The sequence below is a fragment of the Hypanus sabinus genome, chromosome 19 (genome assembly GCF_030144855.1).
Source record: "Hypanus sabinus isolate sHypSab1 chromosome 19, sHypSab1.hap1, whole genome shotgun sequence".
Lineage (NCBI taxonomy): Eukaryota > Metazoa > Chordata > Chondrichthyes > Myliobatiformes > Dasyatidae > Hypanus > Hypanus sabinus.
The window spans coordinates 24,153,860-24,177,070 of record NC_082724.1 but is presented as its reverse complement, the minus strand read 5'-3'; the positions used below and the strand labels follow the sequence as shown (position 1 = coordinate 24,177,070).

The 23,211-nt window shown below is 38.5% G+C and overlaps 2 protein-coding genes across 3 annotated transcripts in view; one reads left to right on the top strand and one right to left on the bottom strand.

Annotated features, from left to right (window-relative positions):
• Positions 1–23,211, bottom strand: part of pde12 (phosphodiesterase 12) — a 28,574-nt gene that overhangs the window by 1,839 nt on the left and 3,524 nt on the right. Inside the window, exons 2-3 of one of the 2 annotated variants that reach the window (XM_059944195.1) lie at positions 22,973–23,051; positions 18,232–20,490 (exon numbers count right to left, since the gene is read on the bottom strand). In XM_059944195.1, the coding sequence (XP_059800178.1) occupies positions 20,048–20,490; positions 22,973–23,051 (522 nt within the window). In that variant the 3' untranslated portion in view covers positions 18,232–20,047. Of the gene's footprint in view, positions 1–18,231; positions 20,491–22,972; positions 23,052–23,211 lie in introns of those variants that run through there. The other variant, XM_059944196.1, reaches the window with a different exon arrangement.
• On the top strand, positions 1,479–17,965 carry LOC132377811 (ADP-ribosylation factor 4-like). Its single transcript, XM_059944197.1, has 6 exons — positions 1,479–1,620; positions 3,775–3,855; positions 12,516–12,625; positions 13,802–13,873; positions 15,007–15,132; positions 16,821–17,965. The coding sequence occupies exons 1-6, from the start codon at positions 1,554–1,556 to the stop codon at positions 16,905–16,907; spliced, it is 543 nt and encodes a 180-aa protein (XP_059800180.1). The 5' UTR covers positions 1,479–1,553; the 3' UTR covers positions 16,908–17,965.

Below are 23,211 nucleotides of genomic sequence, written 5' to 3'. Positions count from 1 at the left end.
GTAAAGTCCATCCAACACAATATCCCTTTCAACTGCCAGCAGGATTATAGCTCGAAAAGCTATCTTGGCACAACAATTCAGTACTGAATTAATCTATCACATGATAGTCTAGAACACTACCCCCATCCCCACTACTTACTCCCATTCCACACAGCTAGTTGAACCATCCCACATTAGTGAATCTTATTACAGTCAATATCACTTCAGGTGAATCTAATTCACTAGAAAGTATTGTGCCCTCATGAATCCATCCTGGTTAACTCTCACATCCCTCTGTTGTCATGTTCTAACACTCAAAATCCATCCATCCATCCTCATCTAGCCCACCCTTCATCTCTACCCCTGTGGTCCCCATTTCCCTAGACTTTCTCTCCAGTGAAGCCCAGTAATAAGTAACCCTTGTCACTAGTCTCCCCGTGAAAGTATCCAAGGGCTCTTTTCCTTCTGTAAATCCATCTCAGATTAGAATTTTCTCCCGAGGCTTTAGTCACATCACCCACTCTATCCTGGTCTCCCTAGACTCACTGTACTTCTTATTAAACTAATTTAAGAGGAAAAAAACATCGCAGTGAATAATTACGGAGAATATTCAAGGTAAACATCGGTCATGGAAAAGAGATACACTGTTGAAACAAAGAGTGGTTCAGAATCATGTTCGACAGAAATATCAAGGAGCTGAAAATGGGTTGAGAATCTCTTGCACACTGCCAGCTCCTATTATTTCTATTCCCTGTCACACACTATTATGATTTACAATTTTGCCTCGGTTCCTTTATCCTTTCTAATCCAATGCTTCAGAACTCCATAATATATTTTACGAGATCTTCATTAAATGGATTACAGCAGTAGCTCAGATTTAATTAGGGGTGGTGAAATAATGCTGATCTTTGCCTATCAGCCACGAATCAATGAAAAAATAGGCAGTCAGCCTAAATAAATCAACGCCCAACGTGAGTCTCGATTCCACGACCCTGGGATTAAGAGTCCCATGCTCTACCGACTGAGTTAGACGGGCTATCACACAAGGAAGACGACCAAATGGCTAATTTCCCAAAAAGACCGACACGGAGTAAATATATTATTGTACTGAGATAAGATCGTCCTGACGAAAGGTCTCGGCCCGAAACGTCGACAGTGCTTCTCCTTATAGATGCTGCCTGGCCTGCTGTGTTCCACCAGCATTTTGTGTGTGTTTGAATTTCCAGCATCTGCAGATTTCCTCGTGTTTGGTCATCATTTCAATCCTTTTTCACCTTTCTAAGCAGAAAAGTGACTGTAACAATCACGGGGAGATCAAACGGTAAAGCAAAAGAAAAAGGAAAGGCCATGCGAATAGCATTAAAATGCACAAAACATTCCTAAATCAAAAGAATGTTAAATTTAGCCGTTCAATTATCTGCGGCATCGGCCACAACTTGTGAAAGTCCCGGCAACTTCCTGGTTGGTCAATTTCAGGGCGCTGGGGCGGCCGTGACGTCACGCAGCTCGCGGCGGCCGTGACGTGGCAGAGCGCGAGCTGGGCCAGTGGAAGCGGTCGCTCGGCCGGCGCAGCTATGGGTCTCACTCTGTCCCAATTCGTGAAGAACCTCTTCGGCAAGAGGCAGGTCAGGATACTCATGGGTGAGTTGCCGGCCTTCACGCCATCCGTTCGGAAGCGGCGAGTTCCGCGCTGGGGTGCTTGAGGTCCCATTGTTCAGCGGGGCTGGAAGGTGCCCGGCCCCGGGGGGGGGGGGGGGGGGGTAACTCCGCAGTTTCTGCTTCGGCAGAGCCGGGGGACGGACTGCCCGGTGTCTCGGTTATCTGCCCCTCCTCCTCCCCTCTGGGGGTAGGGGAGCCGCCTCCTTTCGACACCCTACCCGGCCGCTCACCTGAGCGGGTGCGGGTTACCGGGGGTGGGAGGGGGGCGCCCGGTGAGAGTCCGGCTCGGAATTGCTGAAACCCCCGCTCCCTCCCTGTCGGAAATGTCAGGTTGCTAGCTGCCACGTTCCCCCTTCACGCCTCTCCTTTCATTTCCTGGTTTTACCTGGTGTCAGAAGAGTTTCGTGGGTCGGGCAGAACCTGTTTCGGAAGGGAGGAAACCAAGCTGACGTTCCTCTGTGTCATTTCAGCACTCGAGATGGTGTCGCTTCTGCGTTCGTTACACAGGTTTTGCTTTGATGATTAGTACTGCCCTTTTTCAGAGAAGCGCCCAGAAGCAGGCATTATTCTGTAGCCGTGAGACTGCTACATTTAATGTCAGCTGGGAGTGGATTTTTTTCAAGTCTAGGTTGTGTAAAGACAAGAGAACTCAGACCGAGGGTCACTACACTCTAAAATAATACATGTCTTTTTGTAGACTCTACACCTCTTTCTCTTTCCCTTCCCTCTCTATTTTCTGTGTCCATCCTATGTGTCCTAAATAACTTTTAATTTCTTGAAACTACGCATTGAAAGTCAAATCATTTTAGCCTTGCTACAGGGAATAATATTAAATGCCCACGTTACTCTTCTATTACTTCTACTCTTCCAACAAGAAGCCATTTGGCCTATGGAGTCAGTCATATTTAGGTGGATGCCCTTGTTCACCCCGTTGTCACTCCATCTAAGTAAAATTGAAGTGGACCCCCAGGCTAATGTTCCCTGATTTGGGGGGGGGGGGAATATTTGCTGAATGTTTCCTGTTTATGGCAAAAAGGAAAACAGACACCTGAGAAAATACTTCACCATCTAAAGCAACATGTGCCCTTTGTTCTCTTACTGAATACTTCACCGACTGTCCTTTGCAGACTTCCCTTAGGATGCATAGCGTTGAAGCAAATTTTAAACTTAAATTTGTAAAACATGCCCTTATTAAATTATTAGATATCTGAAACAGGCTTTGCCCGACCCACAAAACTCTTCTGACACCAGGTAAAACTAGGAATTTATTGGATATCATAACCTGCTCTTAAGGAAAACCTGAAACTAGATATAGAACTCTTCATTCCTAGGCAACATTTCATATTCATGTTTAGCTTCTGATACTGAGTCAGCTTTGAAATTGACACCTGTATTTGCCCTCCCTTCTTGCAGAAGCTGTGGGCACTTCCTGACACATCTGCTATTCACTGACTCAAATTGAGCTGGGCCAGTTTAGCCATGATGCATTTGGAGCATTTTGGGAGTAGACTGCATTTGATGTCCAAGCCTACAATTAAAAAAATAATTATGCTCGTTGGGAAGGGTTGAACTGAATATCCATTACACATTTGGTAAAATAAGTGTGCTACCACAGATAGCAATGTCAACCACATGGAATCAAAATTAAGTGATATGTGTTTACTATTTCATGAGTCTTCAGCCACAATAATTATTTAAGTTGGAGCTCACGTCTTAATTTATGGTGGCAAGTTAATTTGTAAACTGTTAACAATCATCTTGTGCAATGAATTAGTAAATTTAAACTTTTTGCAGCTTATTCAAGAGTGAGGTTAATGAAAGAATATTAGACCTGCATCTGTCAGCAAGCCATTCCAGAGAATGGACTTCTATTGTCTTTATTGAGTCATTCCTAATAAAGACTAGTCTTGAATTACAGCCAAATTTGGACAGTGTTTATTTTTTAACTTAAAAAGCAATGTATACCTTTCAACTTCTCACCATTTTTTAAAACATTATGTTGCCTCACTGTTTTCCATCTTGTATACCCTGTTTTCTCTCATTCCCTTAACCTGTTTTCTCTCTTGTCCCACAGAAACCCAAATTTGTCATGGTCAATGTTTTTAAAATATCAAAATGATTTTTTTTTTGTTCTAGTTGGTTTGGATGCTGCTGGCAAAACAACAATCTTATACAAACTGAAACTAGGAGATGTTGTAACAACAATTCCAACTATTGGTAAGTGTGAATTATACAGGAATGTTGGTTGAGACTTATGGATAGTTTCATTTGCAATCTCCATGTTTTGCCATTTGTTTCCTTCTGTACAAATTGTATCATTATAAATAGAGATCCATTATACATTTTTGGAAATTTCTGCAAGATGCAGGTTTTTGATGAATGTGTCAGATGTCTGAAAGTTCAGCAGTATTGACACATTAATCTGTAGTTCATAATCTGAGATTGTGATGCTTTTAATCTGAAATACTTTGAGATTGACGTCATGTCCACAGCGTATTTGGTGTTGGTAGGTAGAAGTGGCAAACGTGAATCCAGTCCTGAAGATTTGGAGTATAGTTGGGATTTGCCCGTTGATAGGAATAACATTTCTGTCACAATTCATTGTTTATATGAGAGGTGGCAAGTGCTTTATGTAATATTGGATGTGTTTAGTTTTGTTTTACAATACTTGGCAGTGAACAGAAAATTACTTAGCAGACCTTCAATAATGAAATGATGTGCATGAGCTGCTTGCCATCACTGCGTCCTCCTCTGACTCTTCCTGCAGCCATACATTTTTGCGGTTATGCAGTTTAAATTATTTCCTTGCTATTGTCATTGTCATAGAAAAGTGCAGGACAGAAACAGACCCTTTGGCCCATCTAGTTCATGCCAAACCATTTCAACTGTCTACTTGCTTCAACCTGCAACAGGACCACAGCCCTTTCTTCCATGTACCTATCCAAACTTCTTTTAAGTGTTGCAATCAAGCTCACATGCGCCACTTACACTGGCAGTTCATTCCACACTCTCAACCCTCTGAGTGAAGATGTTTCCCCTCATGTTCCCCTTAGAATTTCCACCTTTCACCTTAACCCATGACCTCTATTTGTAGTCCTACCCAACATCAGTGGGAAAAGCCTGCTTGCATTTACTCTATCTGTACCCTTCATAATTTTGTTTCCTCTATCAAATCTCCCCTCAATCTATTATGTTCTAAGGAATAAAGTTCTGAGTTATTCAATCTTTCCTGATAACTCAGATCCTCATGTTCCAGTGACATCCTTGTAAATTTTCTCTGTACTCTTTCAACCTCGTTTACATTGTTCCTGGATATAGAATTGAATTTAATTAATTTTATTTCTTGATTTGACTTGAATAGGTGACCAAAACTGCACACAATACTTCAAGTTAGACCTCACCAGCATCTTGTACAACTTCAACATAACAGCCCACCTTCTGTTCTCAATACTTTGATTTATGAAGGCCAATGTCCCAAAAGCTTTCTTTACAACCCTATCTACCTTACAACCTATTACAACCCTATTATAATGGGTGACTTCAATCTACATATAGATTGGGTGAACCAAATTGGTAAGGGTGCTGAGGAAGAGGATTTCTTGGAATGTATGTGGGATGGTTTTCTGAACCAACATGTCAAGGAACCAACTAGAGAGCAGGCCATTCTAGATTGGGTATTGAGCAATGAGGAAGGGTTAGTTAGCAATCTTGTCGTGCGAGGCCCCTTGGGTAAGAGTGACCATAATATGGTGGAATCCTTCATTAAGATGGAGAGTGACATAGTTAATTCAGAAACAAAGGTTCTGAACTTAAAGAAGGGTAACTTTGAAGGTATGAGATGTGAATTAGCTAAGATAGACTGGCAAATGATACTTAAAGGATTGACGGTGGATATGCAATGGCAAGTATTTAAAGATCGCATGGATGAACTACAACAATTGTTCATTCCAGTTTGATAAAAGAATAAACCAGGAAAGGTAGTGCACCCGTGGCTGACAAGGGAAATTAGGGACAGTATCAAGTCCAAAGAAGAAACATAAATCAGCAAAAAAAAAGCAGCACACCTGAGGACTGGGAGAAATTCAGAGACCAGCAGAGGAGGACAAAGGGCTTAATTAGGAAAGGGAAAAAAGATTATGAGAGAAAGCTGGCAGGGAACATAAAAACTGACTGTAAAAGCTTTTATTGATATGTGAAAAGAAAAAGATTGGTCAAGACAAATGTAGGTCCTTTACAGTCAAACAGGTGAATTGATCATAGGGAACAAAGACATGGCAGACCAATTGAATAACTACTTTGGTTCTTTCTTCACTAAGGAGGACATAAATAATCTTCCAGAAATAGTAAGGGACCGAGGGCCTAGTAAGATGGAGGAACTGAGGGAAATACATGTTAGTAGGGAAGTGGTGTTAGGTAAATTAAAGGGATTAAAGGCAGATAAATCCCCAGGGCTAGATGGTCTGCATCCCAGAGTGCTTAAGGAAGTAGCCCAAGAAATAGTGGATGCATTAATGATAATTTTTCAAAACTCCTTAGATTCTGGATTAGTTCCTGAGGATTGGAGGAATCCTCACTTTTTTAAAAAAGGAGGGAGAGAAAAACTGGGGAATTATAGACCGGTGAGTCTGACATTGGTGGTAGGGAAAATGCTAGAGTCGGTTATCAAAGATGTGAGAACAGCACATTTGGAAAGAGGTGAAAACATCAGACAAAGTCAGCATGGATTTGTGAAAGGAGAATCATGTCTGACGAATCTTATAGAATTTTTTGAAGATGTAACTAGTAGAGTGGATAGGGGAGAGCCAGTGGATGTGGTATATTTAGATTTTCAAAAGGCTTTTGACAAGGTCGCACACAGGAGATTAGTGTGCAAACTTAAAGCACACGGTATTGGCGGTATGGTATTGATGTGGATAGAGAATTGGTTGGCAGACAGGGAGCAAAGAGTGGGAGTAAACAGGACCTTTTCAGAATGGCAGGCAGTGACTAGTGGCTCAATGCTGGGACCCCAGTTGTTTACAATATATATTAATGATTTAGACGAGGGAATTAAATGTAGCATCTCCAAGTTTGCAGATGACACGAAGCTGGGCAGCGGTTTTAGCTGTGAGGAGGATGCTAAGAGGATGCAGGGTGACTTGGATAGGTAAGGTGAGTGGGCAAATTCATGGCAGATGCAATTTAATGTGGATAAATGTGAGGTTATCCACTTTGGTTGCAAGAATAGGATAACAGCTGATTATCTGAATGGTGGCCGATTAGGAAAAGGGGAGGTGCAACGAGACCTGGGTGTCATTGTTCACCAGTCATTGAAGGTGTGCATGCAGGTACAGCAGGCGGTGAAAAAGGCAAATGGTATGTTGGCATTCATAGCAAAAGGATTTGAGTACAGGTGCAGGAAGGTTCTACTGCAGTTGTACAAGGCCTTCGTGAGACTGCACCTAGAATATTGTGTGCAGTTTTGGTCCCCTAATCTGAGGAAAGACATTTTTGCCATAGAGGGAGTACAGAGAAGGTTCACCAGATTCCTGGGATGGCAGGACTTTCATATGAAGAAAGACTGGATCAACTAGGCTTATACTCACTGGAATTTAGAAGATTGGGTGGGGGGGGATCTTATTGCAACGTATAAAATTCTAAAGGGATTGGACAAGCTAGATACAAGAAGGTTGATTCCGATGTTGGGGAAGTCCAGAACGAGGGGTCACAGTTTAAGGATAAAGGGGAAGCCTTTTAGGACCGAGATGAGGAAAAACTTCTTCACACAGAGAGTGGTGAATCTGTGGAATTCTCTGCCACAGGAAACAGTTGAGGCCGGTTCATTGGCTATATTTAAGAGGAAGTTAGATATGGCCCTTGTGGCTAAAGGGATCAGGGGGTATGGAGAGAAAGCAGGTACAGGGTTCTGAGTTGGATGATCAGCCATGATCATACTGAATGGTGGTGCAGGCTCGAAGGGCCGAATGGCCTACTCCTGCACCTAGTTTCTATGTTTCTACTTGTGCTGCCACTTTCAATGAAGTATGGGCCTGTATTCCCAGATCCTGCTTTTCTACCACACTCCTCAGTGCCTACCGTTCACTGTGCAAGATCTACCTTGTTTGATGCTTTGAGCCTATCAAAGTGCAGCACCTTGCATTTGTCTGCATTGAATTCCATCTGCCATTTTTCCATCTGGTCCAGATGCTGCTGTAAGTTTTGATGGTCTTCCTCACTGTTCATTGCACCCCAAATCTTGGTGTCATCTGCAAATTTGCTAATATATTAACCACATTAGCATACAGATGACAAATAACAATGGACCCAACCCTGATCCCTGCAGCAGTTGACTGGTCACAGGCCTCCAGTCAGAGGTAACCATCTACCACCACTTTCCAGCTTCTACAAACCCAATGTCTAATCCAATCTACTACCTCATCTTGAATGCCAAGTGACTAAACCTTCTTGACGTGCCTCCCTTGAAGGACCTTACCAAATGCCGTGCTGAAGTTCACATAGTCAACATCCACAATCTTGCCTTCATTGACTTTCCTGGTAACTGCCTCGAAAAATGTCTATAAGATTGGTTAGAGATGACCTACTATGCACAAAGCCATGCTGACTATCCCTAATTGATGCCTGTCTATCCAAATACAGTACTCATATATCAGGTCCATATAATTTTCTGGTTTATTTTTGGAGCCTTTCCTAAATAGTGGAGCTGCATTAGCTATCCTCCAGTACCTCACCTGTCACTAAGGGTGATTTTAATTTTCTCTCACAGGGCTTCTGCTTTTTTTGCCTCACCCAGGGTCTAAGGGAACATTTTATCATGCACTGGGGATTTATCCACCCTAATTTGCCTCAAGACAGCAAATACCTTTGTAATCTATGTAAGGTCTCTGACATTGCTCTTGATTTGCCTCTCTCCTATAGGCTGTGTCTATCTCCTGAGGAAATACAGATGCAAAAATTTCATTTAAGATCAGCCTTCCCCCCCCCCCCCCACCCCATCTCTATTGACTCCACACATGGATTACCATTCTGATCTTCCAGGGAACCAATTTTGTCCCTTGCAATCCTTTTGCTCAACATATCTGTAGAATCCCTTAGGATTCTCCTTCATTTTGTCTGCTAGGGCAACCTCACGCCTTCTTTTGGCCCTCCTGATTTCTTAAGTGTTCTCTTGCATTAATTATACTCCATAAGCACCTTATTTTTTTCCTATTGCCTATACCTGCTGTTCACCTTTTTTCTTTTCTTAACCAGGGCCTCAACATCTCTTGAAAACCAAGGTTCCCTAAACCTATTACCTTTACCTTTTATTCTGACAGACATATACAAGTTTTGTACACTCAAAATGTCATTTTTGACGGCCTCCCATTAACCAAGTACACCTTTGCTGGAAACAGCCTGTCCCAGTCCACACTTGCCAGATCCTTTGATACCATCAAAATTGGCCTTTCCCCAATTTAGAATCTCAACCTGCCGACCAGATCTATGTTTTTCCATATTTACTTGGAAATCGATGTGATCACTAGATGCAAAATGTTCACTTAGACAAACTTCTGTCACCTACCCTGTCTCATTCCCTAATAGTAGATCAAGTATCACACTCTCTTGTTGGGACTTCTATGTACTTATTAAGGAAACTTTCCTGAACACATTGAGAAACCTCTATTCTATCTAGTCCTTTTACAGTATGAGAAACCCAATCAATATGTGGAAAATTAAAATCACCAAATAAAATAACCTTATGTTTCTTGCAAGTCTGCGATCTCGTTGCAAATTTCATTTTGTAACTCCCGCAGACTGGGTAGTCTATAATATAATCGCATTAATGTGGACCTACCTTTCTTATTTATCAGTTCCTGTAAAGCCTGACTAGATGAGTTCTCCAGGCTGTCCTAACTAAGCACTGCAGTGACATTTTCGCTGACTATTAATGCCACCTTCAATCGCTCTTGTTCTGTTGTGTCGAAAACAACACAACCACAGAATAATGAGCTGTCAGCTACCCCTCCTGCAACCATCTCACTAATAGCTACAATATTATAATTCCTTGTGATGATCCATGCCCTGAGCATACAATACTACTTGCATTGAAATATACGCAGCTCAGAACATTGGTCACACCTTGCTCAACCTTTTGATTTCTGACTTTGAGATCTTAGCAAAAAAATGTCTCCACAACCTCTTCATTATCATTTCTGGCCCTCTGATTCCCATTCTCCCTGTGACTTTAGTTTAACCCCACCCCCGCAGCAATTGCAAACCTTTCTGCTAGGATATTCGTCCCTCTCCACTTCAGGTGCAAACCATCCTTCCTGTACAGGTCTCACCTTCCCTGGAAGAGAGCCCAATTATCCAAAAATCATATGCACTCCTACACCAATTCCTTAGACACATGTTAAACTGAATAATCTTCCTATTTCTGGCCTCACTAGCATGTAGCATAGATAGCGATAGCGTCCTTTAACTTGGCACCTAACTCCCTGAACTCACTTTGCAGAACATCATCACTCTTCCTATCTTTGTCTTTGGTAGCTATATGGGCCATGACCTCTGGCTGTTCACCATCCTACTTAATACTGAGGACTTGATCCAAGATGTCCCGGACCCTAGCACCTGGAGGCAACAAGCAGTGCCTATAAAAAGTATTCACCGCCCCCCAGAAGTTTTCATGTTTTATTGTTTTACAACATTGAATCACAGTGAATTCTGTTTGGCTTTTTTAATATTGATCAACGGAAAGACTCTTTCGTGTCAAAGTGAAAACAGATCTCTACAAAGTGATCTAAATTAATAACAAATATAAAACACAAAATAATTGATTGTGTAAGTATTCACCCCTCTTTATTATGATGCACCAAATCATCACTGGTGCAGCCAATTGGTTTTGGAAGTCACATAATTCAGTGGCTGAGATGGGAGAGACTGCACATACAACTGCTGCTCGGGTGCTTCACCAGTTGTAACTTTATCGGAGAGTGGCAAAGAGAAAGCCACTGTTGGAAAAAAAAAACTCACATGATATCTCAGCTAGAGTTTTCCAGAAGCATGTGGGAGACTCTGAAGTCAGCTGAAAGAAGGTTCTATGGTCTGATGAAACCAAAATTGAGCTTTTAGGCCATCAGACTAAACATTATGTTCGGCATGAGCCAAACACCTCACATCATCAGAAACACATCATACCTACCATGAAGCATGGTAGTGGCTACCTCATGCTGTGGGATGCTTCACTGCAGCAGGCCCTGGAAGGCTTATGAAGGTAGAGGGTAAAATGAATGACAGAGAAATCTTGGAGGAAAACCTGATGCTGTCTGCAAGAGAACTGTGACTTGGGAGAAGATTTGTTTTCTCGCAGAACAGTGACCCCAAACATAAAGCTAACGCTACACAGGAGTGGCCAAGTCAGAGCCAAGACCTCAATCCAATTGAGAATTTGTGACTGGACTTGGAAAAAGGCTGTTCACTCACAATCCCCATGCAACCTGACAGAGCATGAGCAGTTATCAAGCTGCTTAAGTACACCTATCTACACTGTAATTGCTGCCAAATGTGCATCTACTAAATGCTGACCTGAAGGAGGTGAATACTTAAGCAATCAATTATTTTTGTTTTATATTTAAGTAATTTAGATTACTTGGTAGATATCTGTTTTCACTTTGAAATGAAAGTCTTTTTCTGTTATTCAGTGCCAAAAAAGCAAAATAGATTCCACTGTAATTCAAAGTTGCAAAACAATAAAACATGAAAGATTCCTTGCTGAAGCCTTGGAGCTAAAGATTCAAATAACACTGTCAACTCCAGCACTTGCACCTGCCCTATTTTTATTTGTTCTTGCCAGTCAATCCTGATTGCTGATTGGCTGTTGTTCAGACACCAAGCTGCCGCAAATCGATGCTTTATGTATTCAAATTGCAACCTGAAAGAGCTGCAACTTCTCAACAGTGATTGGCTACTGTTCAAAACTGTGCTTAATTGTGCCCAGTCTACAAAGTTGAATTGTCTATGAACAGCAACTGTGCTTGAGAAGTGAATCCTGACATTCCACTGGCTCCATAACATTCAAGTGGCCCTTTGACAAGATCCTACTATCAAAGACCTTTTTTCACCTTTTTTAAAATATCTTTGATATCAGAGGCATTTAATAGTTGAGAAAAAAGATTTAAGTATTTTCTCTTAATTAAAAAGACACCTAACATGTTTAAATATTTAAAATGATTAACATTGACTAAAATGGAGATGAAGTGCATCAGCTTATTATAACTTGGCTCTGCCCCTGCAATCAGTGTTGATTACAATAGTGAAGTAAAATGTCAAATATTTGTTATTTTCTGACCTCCAGAAGTCATTAGCTGGCTCTTTCATATATTTCATATAAACAGCACACAGTGGATCAATGGACAATAATATGAAAGCTAATTTACAAATTGCCTGCAGCATAGCAGTTTAGTTTTTAAATGACATTTACTTTTAGCATATGGGTATATGTTTCCAGCACTAGTTATTTCAACCATTCATAGATTGCACCACCATGTGTGAATCAAAGATCTTACTAAAATTATCTAAGAAAGTTATGAAGCTAAAAATAAATTGGAGAAAATGTATGAATACAAAATTTAAGGTGATGTCTTTTAATAAGCTGAGTAGCAGGATTAATACAATTCCCGAAGGGAAGAATATTTTGTTCAAAGCAAGTTTCTTTTCTTGACTAACATTTTCAATTACCAAAGAAACAAATATTCAATGCAAGTGCAAGGTAATAACTAACTGATTGTAAGTAAATTAAGATTCTTAGTGCAGCTATTGCAAACTAGTTAAATGAAAACTAAAGTTTTTAAAGTTAATATTCTTGTATGTTGTAAAACTCTATAATTGTTTCTCTTTTTTAGGATTTAATGTGGAAACTGTTGAATATAACAAGACAAGCTTCACTGTGTGGGATGTTGGTGGCCAAGACAAAATTAGACCATTATGGAGGCACTATTTCCAGAACACACAGGTAGTTCATCACCTGATAGAACTCAACACCTTAACACTTTAACTTAATGCTACATGCCACAAAGTATTTATGACCAATAGCTATACAGATCTGTTTAAACTCGTTCTTTATACCACCAAAAAACTTTTTTTTGGATGAACTGACTTACAAGAGCTAAAGAATATAAGCCTCTAATCTGCTCTGTTATTCAATGAGATTTTGGCTGATCTTTTACAATGTGGTGTAATTTTGCAATTTTCACTTTCGGGGCCATTTTGGAAGCAGTGTTTCCTCAGTGCACTGACAAATACGCTGCTAACTTACAGCATCTTTCAAAGTATGTGATGGAAACATGCTTTAATTAATGTAGGCTAGTTTTAGATGGGGAGCAGATCAGCTAAATTTGGCATGTAATATTTGTTTAATGTTTGTTTAACAGTGTCATGCTGTTCAAAAACCATATTTTTATGCTTTTTGGTGCTTATAATTTGCAGTCTGATTTTTAACCAGTGATAACTCCTACTGATTGCTCTTACCTATGTACTGTTGAGAACCCAAACCTTTCCTCACATCTCAACTCTTGTACCAATTATGCTTCTAATGACACTGCTGAAATTAAGGCAATCAACAATGCCCTTTATGTATTACATTTTAAATTCATAGCATAAAATACTTACATAAATAAATAGCATACAATTACTCCATTACAGACTAGGAGGGCTTGTTTAGTGTTAATTTTATTTCTGAGGTATTCAAAAGACTAGAAAACAGTTGTAGAAAATCTGATAATTGTGTACATGAAGTGACTCCAGTTCATAACAACTAAAAGCTTAACTATAAAGGAGAACTTTTATAATTGTTCATGTGAAGTAATCGGTGATGCTCTTAATGTTGTTTTTTCTTTAAATCAATATTTGATGTTCATTTGGATTGGGATTTCTTAATTCCTTTGCAGCACAAGAGTTGATAAATATGCATTAGATTAGGGACCTACTCAGGCATATAAATAATAACATATAACGTGCATGTAAATTCAATTGTAGGTTTGTATTTATTAAAATATTAATTTAACAGTTTTTCTATAAAAAGCAAGTTTTATCTCCTAACTACACTGATTTCTGTGAATATTTCTTTGAACTCTTTATTTTCTGCCTTTTAAAGCAAATCTCAAATACAAAACTTTATTTCTTATTATAGGGTCTTATTTTTGTGCTAGATAGCAATGATAGGGAGAGATTGCCAGAAGCAGCAGATGAACTTGGAAAAATGGTATGTATCTATTACTTTGTATTTGGTATACTGCCAATATTTTAAGCAAATGTTCCTTTCTTGCAGGTAGGTTGTTATATCCCTGTAGATATTTATATAGACAATTAAGTTGTGAGCATTTTGAGGCCATGCAGATTAAGAATTCATTAGAAACAGTAATTGTATCGGTGTCATTCAAGAAAGGATGAAGAAAAAACTCCCTTAAACCAATAAACCTAACAGCGGTTGTTGATAAATTGTTTTAATCTATTTTTAAGTGATAGAAAAGCATAACACTATTTTTTTTTTTTAGCCTAAAGTTAATTTAGGTATGAGACAGTGTTAACTGGTGGGGTGGGGGTATTGACATATGGGTAAGAATGGGGCTGTGCTCAGTTTAGCAGAGAGCAGTGATCTTGCAGAAACATACAGGATTCTAAGCATGCTTGACAGAGAAGGTGCTGTGAAATGTTTCCTCTGCTAGAGGTGGCTAGGAGCATAGTCCGGGGTTAAGGTCTGCAATGAACAGGAAATTCGTGTGGAAGCTTGTGAACTTTTGCATTCTCTGCCCAGTGATCTTCTAATTAAATTGGGGGAATTTTTTTTAGATTGCATGAGAAATTCAGGATTATGGGCAGGGAAGTGGAGTTGAGCAAATTATGAAGCTGTCCCAAAGGGATATATAGTTATCAAACTTGAATTAATTTTAAAGCCATTCAGAAAGTGATCTGTGTACTACAGGTGACTCATTTACAGATCTACGGTGAATTAACTTCCAAAACTTTTATTACAATTGAATAGTAATTTAAGTTCAAAGCTGGTGTCACCACTTGTGGCAATCCTTCATGCATTGTGCAGCTCAATCCCAAGACATCTGTCTAGTTCTTTATTATTTTATAGTTTGGTGTGGTTGATAAAAATTGGATTATTAAATGATACTGAATCTTACACAAATATATTCATTTTGTATTTTTGACATTCCTTCAGCGTCTTCAAAAATAGTAGTCAAATACTTGGGTTGGGTTTGAACTGGAACTACTGATGCTGGGTTTAAATTGGCACCTGGACAACTATCAAAAGTAAACTCCAGTTATATAGATCACGATGTATATCTTTTACTTGTGTATCAAATTAACTCATGTGTTTTATTCCAGCTTCAAGAAGATGAATTAAGAAATGCAATTTTATTGGTATTTGCCAATAAACAAGACTTGCCAAATGCCTTGTCCACCTGTGAAGTTACAGAAAAATTAGGACTACATTCCTATCGTGACAGAGTTGTAAGAAATCTATATAGAATTTTAGCATTGTATACATTAGTAGTGTCATTAACCTAGCTTTTTTTCTCAGTATTTACAATATATGTGCTGTAGGTGTTATTGAACTTGTTAAGGTCTATGATTCCTTAATTGATACTTGACCAATGAATGAATTTATAAAATGAGAATTTGGGCTCTACACCAATGAAATGTCTTTAATCTCTCAGTATGATAATAGTGATAAATTGCTAGATGAGAATTTTCAATATAACGTTGTTACGTATAAGTTTTCTGATCCAGATGTCTCATGTACATTTTGCACATTAACCTTTGCATTAATGTTAGTGGCAAAGAAACTTTATTTTTGGGTGTAAGATGCCACCAATCTTGCACAGCCTATCTTATTAACATCTTTAAGAAAAGTTGGAAATTCACAAAACGGCCACAACTTCTTTAAAGATGTAAACAGTGGAAATATGAAGTAGTATGGTCCATTTCTGAAAGTTCTAAAGGACCTTACTAGTGTTGATTTATTACATGTAACAAGATAGTGAAAAGCTTTGTTCTGGTGTGTGTCATCCAGACAGAACATGCCACACATAGTTAAATCAAGGAAAGCAATGGAGAATATAGTATTGCAGTTATAGAGTACAAGATGACAAAGTGCAGGAGCCACATTAAGGTAGATTGGGATATTAAGTTCATTTTTTAATTTATGAGATGTCCATTCAGGAATTTGGTAACAGTGGAATAGAAGCTGCCCTTGGGTCTCATGGTGCATGCTGTCAAAATTTTGTATCTTCTGCCCAAAGAGGAAGAAGACAAAATTACTGGAACTGCAAGGGTCTTTGATTATGTTAGCTGTTTTTGAAAAGCAGTAGAAGATCAATGTAGCGGAGGTCGGCTCACATGACTGCATTCACAGCTCCGCAATTTCTTGCAGAATCGAGGAAAACATTTGCCATACTAAGCTGTGATGCATCCAGATTGGATGCTTTCAAAGTGCATTTTATAAAGATGTTTCAAGCTTCCTTAGCCGTTTAAGGAAGCAGAGGTATTGGTGTACTTTCTTAGTCATAGTATCTACATGGTTTGACCAGGAAAAAATGTTGATAATATTTGCAGTCGGGAACTTAAAGCGCTCAACCATCTCCACTTCTGCACCATTGATATAGAGAGGGTGTATGTAATCCACCTGCTTTCTGAAGTCAATGGCAACTCTTTTTCTGACATAGTGGGCAAGGTTTTTGTCTGGGCTGGCTTGTCTTCTTCCTGCACTCCATCTTGGCATAGTTTTAGATCTGACCCACAATAGTAGTGTAATCACCAAACTTGTATATGGGTTGCAGTGGAATTTAACAACAGACATGAAAGTATGAGGCTAAGGACAAAGCCTTGTGGAGGTCTGGTGTTGAGAGTAATTGTGAAGGTGTTATGGGATATATTGCCTTTAGTGTTTTGGGGCCAAAGGTATGACACATTAAGAATGTATAATCTGTAAAATATTTTGCCTGAATGCTGCAAGTTTAATGATCCTCAGTTCCTCATTGAATGAAGTTATCTTCTAGCGAGTCTTGTGCTTGGAACTGAAAATTTATGGGTGGGTGTGTAACATGTTTTATATAAAAGCTATTTTAGCTTGATTCTATTTTGGTTAGAAGTGTTAATTGACATTTTGTCTAATACTATATTTTTCTGTTTTTGAATAGTGGTACGTTCAAGGTACTTGCGCCACAGAAGGAACCGGCTTGTGTGAAGGGCTTGACTGGTTGACAAGTGAACTTTCAAAATCCTAGGCCTGGTGCTACAACTTAGTTTAACAATTATAGGTTTTAGTTAACAAAATGTTTGGTTTCTTTACCTTGAGTTGTCATCTAGTTTTCAACTCAAGTATTGTTTTCGGGGGCTTTTTTAGGCAATGCAGCTTGATTTTAAACTCTTCATTGTTGCCAGCATTTGTGGTAGGTTTCCTAAATTGGAAGTTTAAACAGATAGTTTATAGTTAACTCACTGTGGGGAAAAATACATTTTTCCCAATTTATATCCTAGTTGAAATGAACTTCTGTACTATCTTTAAGAAATTAACATTAAGTACATTTACCTAATGAACTTTTTTACTTTACCTTTGTATTAAGTTCTGTGATACATCAGGTCGTGCTAAATCAATCTGCTGAAAAATTGTAATTTGTATTGTGAAAATGGTCACCAGTTACTTTCCATTTTAATAATATTGGATGTGGCTCCTGAATAGACTTGAGTAAAGAGGTGGATACACATGTTGGAATCCGGGAAATAATATTTACCTAATGGAGAATTCACTGATTGCACAGACATTGCTTTGACTTTATACGTATGTTGATTCTAACATTATGGCCAGAACAACCCGTTTATGTTCCATTGAAACAACTCCAAAGGTATTTGTGATACTGGCTAGTTTAATACAAGATTATGGGTTTAAATAGTCTTGTAGATACTGTACTTGTTTTTGGCAATATATAACTAGTTTCACATCTGTCCTCAGTTCTTCCTATTTAATGGTACAAATTCAGTTTGTTATAAAAAAACAAGCTGTGTACTCAACTGTGGTGTAAACATTAAACAACAAAAATCAAAGTCTTAAGCATTCTTTCTTTCATGTTGGCATTTCTAAACACTGAAGTTCAATTGTATTGAAAGTTGTAACTTTTAAAGTATTGCATGTTACTGTTGCTGGTGTGTGGTGGTATTCAGTGTAATATAGTTAATGTTGGTATATTTGACTTTGGATGGGCAAGTCTTCCTAAAACTTGAAAATCAACATTCAGATAATGAAAGGAGTCCATTGATTTTAAATGTAATAAAGGTTTATACAACATTGGTAATTTACTTGATTCAAATACTATTTTTTGTGCAATTTAAACTTGAGGGTGGGCACTGATTGCTCAAGTTGTTTTCAAGGCATTTATAAAAATGGTAGTTTTGTTTCCAGACAAACAGCAAAAGATAATTTGAGTGGTAGTTTGAAATATAACTGGTCAGACTGCTGTGGGAAAAAAAATAAAAATGACTACTAATCCAGGGCTATGTTCCTATCCTAATGTCTGCTCCCATTGTTCCTACTTTTGAAAACTGCTTGTTTGAATTTGTTTGCAGATCACAAGTTACACTTAAAATTTTAAATGTATTCTATCCAGTTGCTGTTTAGAAGAGGTAAGAAGATGGTGAGGAATAGAAGAGATGAGGAGAGAATTCCACCCCACTCCCAGTCTAGATGAGTAAATGATTGAAGAATCATAGGGCAGCAGAAATCAGAGGGGTCTCACTGAACTCCCATCAAAGAAAAGATTTAAATTTAAGGGTAGGCATCCCTCACAGTGACTTTCGTGTGGAGCAGTAAAAATCTTTGAGATGTTAGAAATCCATAGCCACAAAATGCTGGAGAAATTCAGCGGGTCTTGCAGCATCTATGGAATGGAATAAACAGGTGTGTTTTGCAAAGACCATCAGGATTTTTGACATTCACTGTTTAACAAGGTGTATGTTCCTAGTTTGTGTTTATATATTAGAATATCAAAGAAACAACAATGGATGGCTATCAATAAAAGTAACATGGCTGACTTATTCTAAGTAAATGTGTTATTTGAGCACAGGTAAAATTATTTTTTTTCCAAATTTGTAATGATTGTTAATCAGGTGAGAAAAGTACATGTAATGATTATCACTTCAGCGAGAACACATTTGATGTGTGATAGCTGCAAATCATTATGGGTGGGTTACAGAAAATGAACAATCTGTCAGTTTAGTTGGGGACAGAAACAGAATGACAGTTTTTTCATTAACTGGTTTTGATAGAATATTTTCCCATTGCTTTTGTATTGTACCTTCCTTATAATCCATTTTTCCACCCAGGCTCCTGCCACCTTCATTAAACAGGGTGTATTTCCTCTTCACTTCTCCAACTGTTTGTCTAGCTCCCCTTTGAATGCATTTGTCCAATTCATGTAAATAACTAAAGTTGTATATTTTGAGTTCTATGATTTCTTAATTAGTATTTGACAGTATATCAGTGCCATTGAAACCACATTAAGAAATGGAAGTTCACCCAAGAAATATAGTAAATATTTACTTGGATTGGGGTTTTGGTATAAGATGTTAGTGGAAGTTTCCTAATAGAAGCACAGCAATTTTACGTTGTTGATTGTAAAACTTGGGAGGGGTGAAGAGGCATTGGGCTACAGGGCAACAGCTACATCTTGGCTTACAGTTAGCATACTAGTTCAGACTTCAGCTTACTTATTTTGATCTAAATTAATTTTCATTTTATTGCATTAGATATTTATTCTAATCCAGGCACTTCCCATTCCCACTGAATTGTGTTTAGGTCATGTGAAGAGAAAATATTTTAAATCATCTTTTCCTGCATCACCATTCCTTTCCAGTCCTGAAGAGTCTCAGCCTGAAACATCAACTATTTATTCATTTCCATAGATTCCCGCCAGCATTTCTTGTATGTGTTACACTATTTTTGAAGTACTATGAACTTGGAAATGCACATTAATTAAGGTATATTTTCACTTTGACATTTTGGCAGTTTGCATGTGTATACATTATCTGCATTGATAACTAAACTTGTGTTGAATCACAGTGTGAACTGCAGGCAGACGAGTGATTTTGCTCAGTTAAGTTTATTTAGAAGAAATTCCAATCATGCTTGATTTTATTTTTTACATTATTTTGGATTATTCTGATCACAAGTTACACTTAAAATTTTAAATGTATTCTATCCAGTTTCTGCTGCCCTATGATTCTGATTACTGCAGTGTCCTGTTAAACAAAATCTCATTCACTCACCATCTCCAAAGATGCTTATACACTTATTTACTTTGTAAAGTTATATCCTTGTAAATTCACACAATGCTATTTACCATTAGTAAAGTAGCTGACAAGAGGGCACTGTTCATTTCCACTGAAGATCACAGACAAGTGCAATGTGATCTGATGGATGTGAAACACTTGGCAGGGCCACATGGCAGGTGATTTCCTCATGAGTTGGAAAAGGAATCACCTCAGCAATTTCAAATGTGTTCGTATCCATAAAAATATAGTCCAAACAGCCTTGAAAGCCACCTACATAATTTGTGTAAGCAGGTTCTCCACAAGCACTTCTAAGTTCAAATGAGTGAGTAAGAGACATCGGGCATTGTTCTTCTTCACCATTTGAAGACCAGTCATGGTGATCTGCAGAAATGCTTCCTTTGGTAACAAATTCATACAATCCTGAATTCGGGATGCTATTAAAGTCACCACAAAAGATTATCGGTGTATTAGGATACATCTCTGAAGTAATTTGATGCAGATGACGAAATGCGATTGCTATCTGAATAAGACGAATATGCCCTCCTGAAAAATAGTGCAAGAAATCTTAGATAAATTCTCATGGTTAAAATGTTAATTAAGATTCTTATCTGCAAATTACAGATATGAGCAACCTTTTCCTTTTTGTCCCCTAACAAACTGAACAACTGCTTTAACATTCAGGAAATTTTGAAGAATTATATGAATATCAAACTACTTTAATATTTTTGTACAGCAACCACTCTAGTCATCATACCAGTATTAAAAGTTCTTGGAGAACCAAAAGCTCTACTGAAGTATTAAGCTCAATAATTAAAGTAACCCATTTTAGTTCTAATAAACTGTAATTTAAGGTCTGTCACAACAATCCAGCACCATACGCACCTGTGTAAATTCATATACACTAACAAGTGCTCTTACAAAGATCAAAGCTGAGTTCAATTATATTTTATTAAGCCCCGGTTGAATTTCATTATCAATTTCCAGTTGCAAACATCAGCCAGGAAATAAAACTTCAACCAGGAATGCCTGCATCGATGTTGTCCCTCAGCCTGTTCCTTCATTCAATAAGATTATGGCTGATCTTCAACATAAACACAATTTTATAGCACTATCCCCCATATGCATTGTTTAATATATAATTAATTGGCTTTGAATCTATCATTGACAGAACTTCCATAACCCTTTATGACACAGAATACCTAGGATTCACCACTCTCAAGAAAATATCTCTTCATTTCAGTCTCACTGATCCAATGTATATTTTAAGAGTTTGACCTCCAAATTATACATGTCTTTGCCAGAGAAACACCTTCCTCACACCTATTTATCTATACTTCAGTGAGGTCACTTCTCCAGAAAATAGAAACCTGGTCTAAAAATTATTCCTTACATTACAGACACCAGAATGGTGAACCTTCACTGCATGCCCTCTGAAAGAAATGAAGCCCTTTTTCACCAGGCATCTCGTATGGGGCTCATTAGCCCCTCATTAATAGCCACTGGCCTCCGCAGTGAGAAAATCAACTGTCTCAAACCCCATATGTCTAGGGTCAGTATGACTTGGCAAACTGAGAAGTTGGGATGTCTTGACCACCCGAACCCCGACCAGTGCAAATACTGTATAAATACTGCCCCCATGCAATTAGCCATCGGCAAGAAATAACAGATCGTACACTGCATACAATTATAAAGAAAGTATATTTACAATTGACTGCTTTACCGAACAGTTAGTAGGAAGAAGAGAAAAAAAATGAAAAGGGCCCATTACAGATAACCCAGTCCAAATGTCCACATAAATTGGAGCTCGTCTTGAAGTTGCCTTTAACTCGAGCACTGGTCTGTGTGAAAGCACACACTCTACCTTCTGACTGTCACTCGAAATCCATCTCAAACAAAGGGGCTCCCCCACCAGAGTACTGGCCCTTCCTCCTCGAAGCACAAAGCACACTGTGCAACAGGGACAGTACCCTCAGCTATCTTCCTCCTGTCTTCTCCCAGCTCCTGCTAAAAAGACCTCAACCCACACCAGGGTTTGCCACAAATACCTCTCCACCCAGCGTTGTCCAGACCCTCTCCCAATTCCACCATCCTCATTCCCAAGTTGAACAACATGGTCCCTTTAAATCAAGCTCAAACACGCTGAAAGCAGAACAGACTGCTCTTGCAGAACTGCTATAATGGAATACCTACAGCACAGCAGTAAAAATCTTCACCAGGGCGCTACAAAAACATACAGGTTTTACAGCTAAGATGACTGGAATTGCACCCAATATTGTAGCTATAGACTCATTAAAGTTCTATATAATAGCATTAAGGATCGAAATACCATTTACTTCCATAAATGCCTGCTATACCAGGACATAAACTTAATCAGTTTTAATTTTATTTTCATGTCACAGTTAACTTCACATCATCTTCGAATTTGGAAATCTTACATTTGGCCCCAAACCTAATCACAAGATACAGATTGTGAATCCCTATGGTTTTGAGGGTTTGCGGGTATCTCAGAGGTAGGGATAATGATAAATTTTAATTAACCATATGATGGCAAGATTAAATTGTGATTGTTTTTTTATTTGGGGTCACAAAATATAAGAGTCCTTAATGTGGCTGCTGCTTTAAATTCCTCACAGGCACTTTTCATGATCTACAAGTGGGCAGTGTGGAAACGGTGGCTCCAATGAGTGTTGACACGACATGTTAAATGTCTCCTGATGTGACAGATGACAAATCCAATAGTCAGATAGCAGATGATCAGAGTTTTACACGTATTTTCTGCCCCTGTTCCAAACAAGACCTATGTTGGTTTGTGTGATTTGTCCGGTATCATTTAAGTTCTACTAAAAATTGAAGATAAAAATTAGCGAAAATAAATAGGAGATTTGTAAAATTTGTTGAACATGCAGCTGTAAATCACCCTCAAAATTAAGTAAGTTGAATATTCCTTAATGGAGATGTGCAATATATAGAATAAGCGGAGGGGGTAAACGTACTAAGAATATATCACTACAAATACAAAATTTACCTTTTGGGTGCCAGTAAAGATGAGTATTACCAATACATACTTTCCTTGCTGAATCTTCAAGAGACTGAAGTACACAAACCTGAGTAAAATACAATATAATGTAATATAATAATGTACATTCCGAACTATCCAATATGCAAACATAGCAAAATATGTCATGACTTTTCAGCTATCACAAAGTTTTTCAAAACAATAGTAGTCTTCTAAAATTCTCAAATAAACATTGATCAGATCTTGTA

Excerpts from the sequence above, each read along its gene's own strand:
- LOC132377811 (XM_059944197.1), top strand. The coding sequence starts at position 1,554 with ATGGGTCTCACTCTGTCCCAATTCGTGAAGAACCTCTTCGGCAAGAGG. Across the intron at positions 1,621-3,774 it reads GCAGGTCAGGATACTCATGG|TTGGTTTGGATGCTGCTGGC; the intron begins GTGAGTTGCCGG and ends TTTTTGTTCTAG. Across the intron at positions 3,856-12,515 it reads AACAACAATTCCAACTATTG|GATTTAATGTGGAAACTGTT; the intron begins GTAAGTGTGAAT and ends TCTCTTTTTTAG.